This window comes from Eucalyptus grandis, chromosome 9 (genome assembly GCF_016545825.1).
Source record: "Eucalyptus grandis isolate ANBG69807.140 chromosome 9, ASM1654582v1, whole genome shotgun sequence".
In the NCBI taxonomy this organism is placed as follows: Eukaryota; Viridiplantae; Streptophyta; class Magnoliopsida; order Myrtales; family Myrtaceae; genus Eucalyptus; species Eucalyptus grandis.
In genome coordinates this window covers 20,046,132-20,055,012 of record NC_052620.1, presented here as the reverse complement: position 1 = coordinate 20,055,012, position 8,881 = coordinate 20,046,132, and the positions used below count along the sequence as shown (strand labels likewise).

The 8,881-nt window shown below is 42.7% G+C and overlaps 1 protein-coding gene and 1 long non-coding RNA gene across 2 annotated transcripts; one reads left to right on the top strand and one right to left on the bottom strand.

Moving 5' to 3' along the window:
- Positions 1-644: 644 nt before the first annotated feature.
- LOC120288446 (UPF0481 protein At3g47200-like) lies at positions 645-2,279 on the top strand. Its single transcript, XM_039302431.1, has one exon. The coding sequence runs from the start codon at positions 645-647 to the stop codon at positions 2,277-2,279; it is 1,635 nt and encodes a 544-aa protein (XP_039158365.1).
- Positions 2,280-5,865: 3,586 nt separating this feature from the next.
- Positions 5,866-8,053, bottom strand: LOC120288074. Its single transcript, XR_005546320.1, has 3 exons — positions 7,732-8,053; positions 6,355-6,534; positions 5,866-6,247 (listed from the first exon to the last, which is right to left on the bottom strand). It is a non-coding gene; the product is annotated as an uncharacterized LOC120288074 (long non-coding RNA).
- Between the last annotated feature and the right edge of the window lie 828 nt (positions 8,054-8,881).

Here is an 8,881-nt window from a genome sequence, read left to right as displayed (position 1 = left end):
AGATATTTTTTCGACCCCTTCTTCAAGTCCACATATGCGAGGCCAAATATTCAAATTCATCGAGGAATGACCACACTAACAATATTTATAAAATCGCACACTAAAGAATATCTTCTATTCAATCCAGCTCGTTCTATATATACTTGAAAGACATCACACCAAGATGTGTACATACACACAATTTGGCGAAGGAGAAAGAATCTGAAAAGATTAAAATTCATCAATTGCTTCTATGAGAGAGGTGAAATGGGCATAGTGATATCTAATTCTCTCGCTATCTTTTTAAGGTTGTTCATGAGGGGAGTGAGGCATTATCACCAAATTCCTACATGCGAAATGCTGCTACATGTGACTATCTATTTCTCCCATCAATAATTAAATTATTAAATCTAATTTAAAGGTAAGCGGGGTAGAATAAAAAATCCGACCGTTCTCTGTGATGTAGAATGAAGGACTACGTATGGGCAAGTTGGGGCACGTTATTAATCACACTTCACATCATCAGTCCGTATGATGACGAAATTGACCTGACCTCACTAGGGGTTAGAATATTATAAAGCTCGTTTTGGGGAGCGAATCAATTCAAAGGATGAAAACCCAATAAAGGCAAAGGCCGAGAAACACAGACGAATTCTTCACAAGAAATGGCTGCTGTTTACAGCAAGGAGCTCTTCTTGGGTTGGTATTTAATTACTCTCAAGCTCCGAGAAACTGTGGAATCTCGATTCCCCAAGAAATCAACCCATGTGGGCGAGATTGTCCCCGAAGATGAGCCCAGGCCTCCCAAGTCAGAGTGGGTCATTTCCATCGAAGAGAAGCTCGTCCAAGGTCGCCAGGACAACGTGCCAGACTCGTGGGCAAATCTCTCCATTCACCGGATCCCACGCTATCTCAAGCATGGTGAGGACAAGGACTGGGTCCCCCAGATCGTCTCTCTCGGGCCGTACCACCATGGTGGTGAACACCTCCACCATATGGAACGGCACAAGTGGCGCTCCCTCCACCGCATTCTGGAGCGCTCCGGTCAAGGGATAGGCCTCTATCTAGACTCGGTGAAGAAGGTCGAGCGGAGAGCTCGCGCCTGCTACGAGGGAAGGATATCCATGAGCCGCGACGAGCTCGTGGAGATGATGGTTCTCGATGGGTGCTTTGTGATCGAGATGTTCCAGGGATTCGCCGAGGGGTTCGGGAAACTTGGCTACGCTTTCAATGACCCTGTCTTCTCAATGCAGGGATCGATACTCCAAATCCAGCGGGACATGATCATGCTCGAGAATCAGATCCCGCTCTTCATACTCGACCGGCTCCTCTGTCTCCAGTTCGGTGACCCCATCCAGGAGGAGCGTGTGGCCAAGCTAGCACTCCAATTCTTCAGCCCTCTGATTGGGATCCCTCAGACTGGGGTCACCGGGGCCGCACGCAGATGGCTGACGGTCTACCCTCTTGACGAGGACCACAGCAATAGATCCCGCTCCGTTGACAAGTACTACAGCCTAAGATTGAAATTCGACCCGTTACACGACCATGGCAAGGTCCATTGCCTTGAAGTGGTCCGGAGAAGCCTCCTGCCCTTGGGCCCAAAGCCGCCCAAGACCAAGCGATGGCGGCAAAGCCGGGAACCGCTCACTTTCTGCTTGAGCGAGCTGCGGGAAGACGGGATCCAGATAAGGCCAAGAGAACTCCACAGTTGGGGTGACATCCAGTTCAAGAACGGGATCCTTGCAATCCCGCCCATTGAGATCCACGAAGGGACGAGGTCGCTCTTCCTTAACTTGATTGCCTTCGAGCAGTCTCAATTCAATTGTAGCCACTACGTTACCTCGTACGTAATCTTCATGCACAATTTGATCAACTCCCCAGAGGACATCCTATACCTCCGTGACTGCCGGATCATCAAGCACTGCCTTATGAGTGACGCCGAGGTGGCTGACCTCTTCCACCGGCTTTGCCAGGGGGTGGCCTTCGACCTAGAAGACAGTTATCTCAAGGACATATATGAAGATCTGGTGATGTACCACTCTGGATTATTTTACCTTTTTCGCAATCTTGCCATTTCCAATACATGCTATGGTATGATAAGATTCGGTCTCGCATTCTTCTGGGGTATCTTGAAAGCCTTTCTCACCCGCAAGTGGAATGCTTGGGTAGCCATTCTCAAGAACAAGTACTTCGACAATCCCTGGTCAATAATTTCCGTAATTGCTGCTTTTGTTTTACTTGTACTTACTTTTATACAGGCCTTCTATGCAGTTTATGCTTACTATAGGCTGCGTTCTTGATTTCTCATGCAATGTTAATTATCTAATACGTAAATGTCAAACTGGATTAATCAAATTATGTTGTGCAATATCTTTTGTTTTTTTCTTTTATTCTTTTTTTTTTTTTTTTTTGGCTACTCCCAATCCTCAGGTCAACCCTGTATAAAGGACTAAAATTTCCCCTTCTCGCAATTAAAAAATCTTAAATTGTGCGTTCGGAGTTCGGAATGACTTTGCGCAGCGCCACTATTGCTTGGGAGCTAATCTCGGGTTGTGCCTTGATTGTATGGGAACTTTCTATGGTAGAAAGTCTACCGTAAACCATTGTAGCCCAACGATTAAAATTTGTCAATTCATTGACTCTTTTTGCTCTTTCGATGTTATCTCGACAGTAGAGTTGATGGTATGATGTAAACCTTTCATAACAAAAAGTAATGGATCATAATTAAAGTCAAAACATAGGAACATAGTTATCTCAAGGGCAGGGGACCTAAATGTTCAAAACAACAAACGACATTAGTGCAATAATGGTGAATTTAGATTTATCTAAAAATGAAATTTGTTGCCTCAATCGGTAATTTTCCCTAAAAAATGAGCTTGATGACCAAGTGGTGCCTTAAGAGACTCAAACCTCTGACCCAAAATTGAGAATAAACAATAATAACATCAACCTCAACTTTTCTTTTCTTTTTCCTTCTTTTAAAAAAGGCCTCAACATTCCCATTTTGTCATAAATAATAATTAAGAAATTGACGATTAGATCAGTCGAAAAATTGACTTCCTTCATTCGTGTGAACTTACTATTGATTTTATACTCAATTTATATCTCAATTGATGCTGATGAGTGATTGGTGATTCAAGGAACAGATGACGAACTTATTTTAAAAAGAGTTAATAACAACACTTAACAGATTCAACACAAATTATTATTCTCTAATTCGTAGGGTTGGTCCATACGAGCTACTCTGCCTAATTGATGAAACTAACTTAAAAGTAATCAATAAAGATCAATGATACATATGAAGCTCTTTTTGAATTTAGGAAAATGCGGCCTTACGGAAGTCATTTTCTAGAAAAATAATAATATTGTCTGGTGTTTAGCTAAAACTTGAAAGTGAACTAGAAGTTATTTTCTATATGAAAAATTCGATTTGACTTTTCTTTGTATAGTCCTTTTAACAAATTATTTATTTTCTTTTTTTTTTTTCTTTTTAAAATCGAATTTTATTTATTTTATTATTTATTTTTTTCTACTTTTTATTTATTCATTTTATTTTTCTTTACCACCTTCTTCTTCTTTGGTCAGTTGCTGGTCACAGCAACAGCCAACGACCAGCCAAAGACAAGCTCGAGCTCGAGCTCACTGCTTGGCAAACTAGCGAGCCAGAGGCTTGCACTCTCCAATCAGCGAGCCAAAGGCTTGCGCTCATTGAGTTCACAAAGCTCGCTAATTTGGCTAGCGGCGAGCTCAAGGCCTCAAGCCTCGCTAGACCAATGAGCCAAAGGCTCGAGCTTGCCCAAGGCCGACAACCTCAAGGCTCGCTTGTGGCCGGTCATCGGCCAGCAATGGTCAAGAAAGAAGGAAAAATCAAAAAGAAAGAAAGGGAAAAAAAAAAAGAGAGAATATAAAATTCGAATTTAAAAAGAAAAAGAAATGAAGGATGGAAAAAGTATGAGATAAGAGAAAATAAGTGAAGTAAATGCTTTCCCCTACTTGAAAAGTAAAAAATCTTTTCTCCTATTTTAGAGGACTTTTTTTCATTGATGGAAAATGTTTTCCTTGATCAGTTTATTTTCAGTGAAATGAATATCAAAAAATTCGGATAACGATTTCACGAACGGATCATTGATGTTGGAAAAATCTCTCCTTTTGTCCAATTTCCTTATAAAGCAGCAATTCAATGATTAAAACGCAAGAATGGCAAAGGCAGAGAAACGCAGAAAAATTCTTCACCAAAAATAGTTGCTGTTTGCAACAAAGAGCTCTTGAGTTGGTATTTAATCACTATCAAGCTCAAAGAAACTGTGGAATCTGAACTCCCCAAGAAATCAACCTCTAATGCATCCACAGAATTAATAGATCACCACCACCACCACCACCACCAAACAGCCTCAAGACCAACCGGTTCACAATCTATAGTAAAAACCATTTGAGGCTCTTCGGATCGTGGTCAAGAACAACTCGGGCGAAAACGTCTCCAATAATGAGCTGAGGCCGCCTAAGTCTGAATGGTCATCTCCATCGGATCCTGCACCATCTCAAGGATGGTGAGGACAAGGCCCACATCACCCCGATTGTCTCCCTCGGCTGGTACCAACACAGTAAGAAGTGTCTCTGCCAGAAGGATCGGAATAAGTGGTGCTGCCCCCACCACATCCTCAGGCACACTGGTCGTGAGAAAAGCCTCTATCTAGACTCAGTGAAGGAGTCAAGGAAAGAGCTTGCGCTTGCTACGAGGGGGATGATATCAATTGAGCAGCAACAAGCTCTTGAAGATGATGATTCTTGACCGGTGCTTTGTGATTGAGCAATTCCAAGGAGTCGCCGAGGGGTTCAAGGGACTAGGCTATCCTCGCATTGACCCTGTCTTCTCGATGCAGGAATCCATATGCACACGATCAAGCAGGACATGATCATGCTCGAGAGTCAGATCCCGCTTTTCATACTTGACCAGCTACTCAGCCTCCAGCTCAGCAACCCCAACCAGAAGAGGCTCATGGCCAAGCTGGCGCTCCGGTTCTTCAATCCTCTAATGCCGATGGATGAGCCTTTGACCAAGCTTTAGCCACAACAGGCTGGAGTCTCTCAGCTACGCCAGCCCCTTTGACCCGTTATCAGACTAGGGTGAGCTCCATTGCCTCGACGAGTTCTGGCAGAGCCTTCTCCGCTTGGGCCGAAGCTAGAGCCAAGGGCATGGATCAAAGCGACAGTCGCACTCCAACCAGGTCACCAACAAGAGGCAACAGCAGCTCATTTACTGTGTGACAGAGCTTCGGTATGCTGTGATCAAATTCAAAAAGAGGAAGATGGACAGGTTCTGGGACATTCAGTTCAAGGACAGGATCCTCCAGATCCCACAGCTTCTGATCCACGATGGGATGAGGTCACTCTGCCTCAACTTGATAGCCTTTGACCATTCTCACTTCGATTGCAGCAACGACATCACCTCATACATAATCTTCATGGACAACTTGATCAACTTCCCCAAGGACCGTTGATCAGATAGATTTGTTCTCCCAATTCCTAAAAGCCTTGTGCCATTAGAACAAACCTCAAAGCCTCCTAACAACTCCACAAGCATGTTTAAAGCAGCTTTCTGGTGACCCCTCCCACCTTAAATAAGAACAAATCATGGCTGACGGTATATGTAATGCGAACCCATGAAAGGCAAGCAAGAGAGGGGCTCTGAGCTGGCCAAGGCTGGCACTTTTATTGTCTACCCGAAAGCAAAAAACAATTTTGGCTTCCAGCAGAAGGTCGTCATCTAAAATCATGAGGATTTAGAAGCTAATTCATGTTCCAACAGTACGCCCTCTCGTAAATTGAATGGGAAAGGAAGAGTTAATAAAGGACGAGGAGATAAACACAAAATAGGTAATCAAAAGGGAACTAAGAACTTCAGCTATATTAAAATGACAGCAGTTTAAAGGAAAAAAAACGCCATGTCTAAAGAACAAATTGGGACTACCCCTTATTAAAGCTAAGACAGAAAAATTACAATTAATACACTCCTCACGAGAAGTTTCCATGATGGTTTTTGACTTTTTGTAGGCTTTCTAAAAGATCTCTTTAAGATAGGTGGAGTATCAGGCAACATGCCAAAATAGTTTCTGAGCCAATCTTTTGCTGTGAGAAAGCTCCATCAGCTGGCATGCCACCAAGGATAAGACAAGCCTACTCGAGAACTATAGATAGATCATACTTGAATTATTTAATCCCTCGGAAGGCTCGCACTCTCAGTTGAAGATGCTCTCTTTCCATCATAGCGCTGATAAAGAAGAAAGTAGAGTCAAAAGGCAAAATTAGTATACCAAGCAAAAATTTGGAGAAGCAGACATGCAGAGGAAAAAAAAAAGAAAAAAAGGTTGAGCATACCCATTTGCCGAAAGAAATTGGGACATATTTGTATTTGACCATAAGCATTATCTGTCTCCTCATTGTAAGTGTAAGCAACATGACCCAGTAGAAAGGAGTACAGGCCAGAAGACAGGTACATTAACCACGCTGAAGAACATCATTACGAAAGCAGTCTCAAATGCCCATGTGATTTGTAACCTTCCATTAAGAGACAAGAAGAACATGTTCAATAAGTAACCATCCAATCTAAGCAGGAAGTCATTTTTTATATCCAAAAGCTCTCATAGGAACCAATGTAATCATTGGATTGATATTTGAATCTTCAAAAGCATAAGCATTTGACCCTTCTGTATGACAATCTCGATTTAGTGCGAGAAATTGATTGGTTTTGAATCAATTAAATGACAAGAATATTGTCAGTCAAAGATTGTTTAAGAAAAAGGCTATGCATCTGAAAGGACGTAAAAGAAGTAAACATATTATCACAGGGAGAGTCTGAGCTTCTCAATTCACTGCCATTAACTTTAAGTTATCAGTTTCAATCGTCCCGCATGAATAAACTCACGCATCTACGTCTAAATGGAAAGAAAGATCATATAGAGAAGCAGATCAAGAATGCTGTTATAGTAAAATCATATCAAAAAGGCATTTTTACATCACATAAAATCAGTCTCAAGTCAAGAACAAGCGACTGCTTTGCGATAACAAAATGAAAACACGAAACTGAGACAACATGATGCTTCCACACCATTCAACTTCTTCAGTCGCTAGATTTTGGATCTAGTCAGGAGACCTCGGGCACCTCTTTTTCACCCCAAGCCCAGCTAAAAGCATCACATTCTTAAAACTTAATAAACATCAATTTCACCGGTCTCTCACAAATTCGAAGTTATTCCACATCCTCCAAGAAATCCAAGTTGAAGGCTAAAATCATCATGCCAATTGAATCCTTCCACTTGAAGTCAGAGTACCCAGAAATCTTTCTCCTCCAAAATGCAGCAGATCAATTCCACAAAATCCAATCGATAGGAAATCGGAATGACCAATGCCAAAGTGCCCCCTAAATCAACTCCCACTGAGAAAAACTAGGATCAGTCTTCAAATGAAAAGCATGACAAAACACTACCTAAACGTTAAAAACACAAATTTTACCAATCTCTCACAAATTCAATCTATACCGTCTGCCTCCCAATTTATCCAAACTTGAAGGCACAAATCGGCAACTCCCACGAGTCTTTCTACTCTCAAAATACCTCTAATTCAGAATACCGGGAACACAAATTCGATATTTCACCCCAGAAATGACGCAGATCAAATCCACCAAATCCAACTGATAGCTAAATGCAATTACCAATCGAAAATAATAATGCGAACCGATCCCAACCGTAAACCTACCGACACTTGAGTTCGGGAAGCCGGCGGACGAAGGGCCTGAACTCGTCGGAGCCTCGGGTGGGAAGGACGGGCCGCCGCCTTCGGCGAGTTCCTGGAGTTCCGGGTCGAGCTGAAGGGAGAGGAAGCCGATGAGCAGGTTCAGCATGTAGATGCCCAGCGCGGACGTCACTATGTAGAACGCCTTCACGACGGAAGCGCCGGACGAGGTAACGCGCACGCCACCGCCAGCATCGCGACACGAGCGGCAGCGACATGTCCAGCAGGTGCTGGTACCGCTGCGAGATGGCGGACGTCCACCGCGGCGCGGCGGTGGGCGTTGGTGGTGACTGGAATGATCAATTGATGGGCTCGAGCCGGGCCCTTAGAGATCGGGCCTAATTTTTTGCCCACGCTTGCCCAATATATAAGAATAAGTTTTGTGTACAGAATACTCGGGTCGGGCTTCATAACTAATTAGCCTTGTCCAATTAATCCAGAAGTGCCTTTCGAGTACAAGTGGCTTAGCTTGGGCTTGGGCTTGGGCTTGGGCGAGCCCATGGGCCGCGAGCCTCATAATTAAGTCGTGGCAATTTTTAGATAATTCGCTATAAAATCCATATTGCCACACCCGACAGATTTGGGAGAATTGGAACGAGCTATTGCACCTCCCTTATTTATAAAGCTTAAATGCTATCTTGTCGCTTGTAGACCTCCTTGAACCGTGACTTGGAAGAGTTGCGACATGAAGCGTTACAATCAGCTTCTATTTTCCTCTTTGTTCAAATTTTCAATTTCCTTTGTTTTTAAATTTGTTTGTAAAAAAAAAAAAAATCGATTTCACAATCCATAGCCATTATAATTAATGATGGTGATTTTTAAATCAACTTTAAAAATTACGATGAAACCTTAAGGAGTTGATCTTCAAAAATCACGGCTCGCCTTGATCTTCCCAAGGAGTGATAATTACAAACTGAAATATGAAAATTTTATCTTATTTGGAGGGTAAGTTCGTAAAATACACCGAAAAGAAAAAAAAGGAAAAAAAATTGAAAAGGGGAGGGAAAAAAAAGTTGGAGGGGGTTCCCTTTCTGCTCTAGCTGTGGCACCAGAAAATGGGTTGCATCACTGTTTGAATCGAATCCATTCCTACTTCTTCAGCGGCCCCACTCGT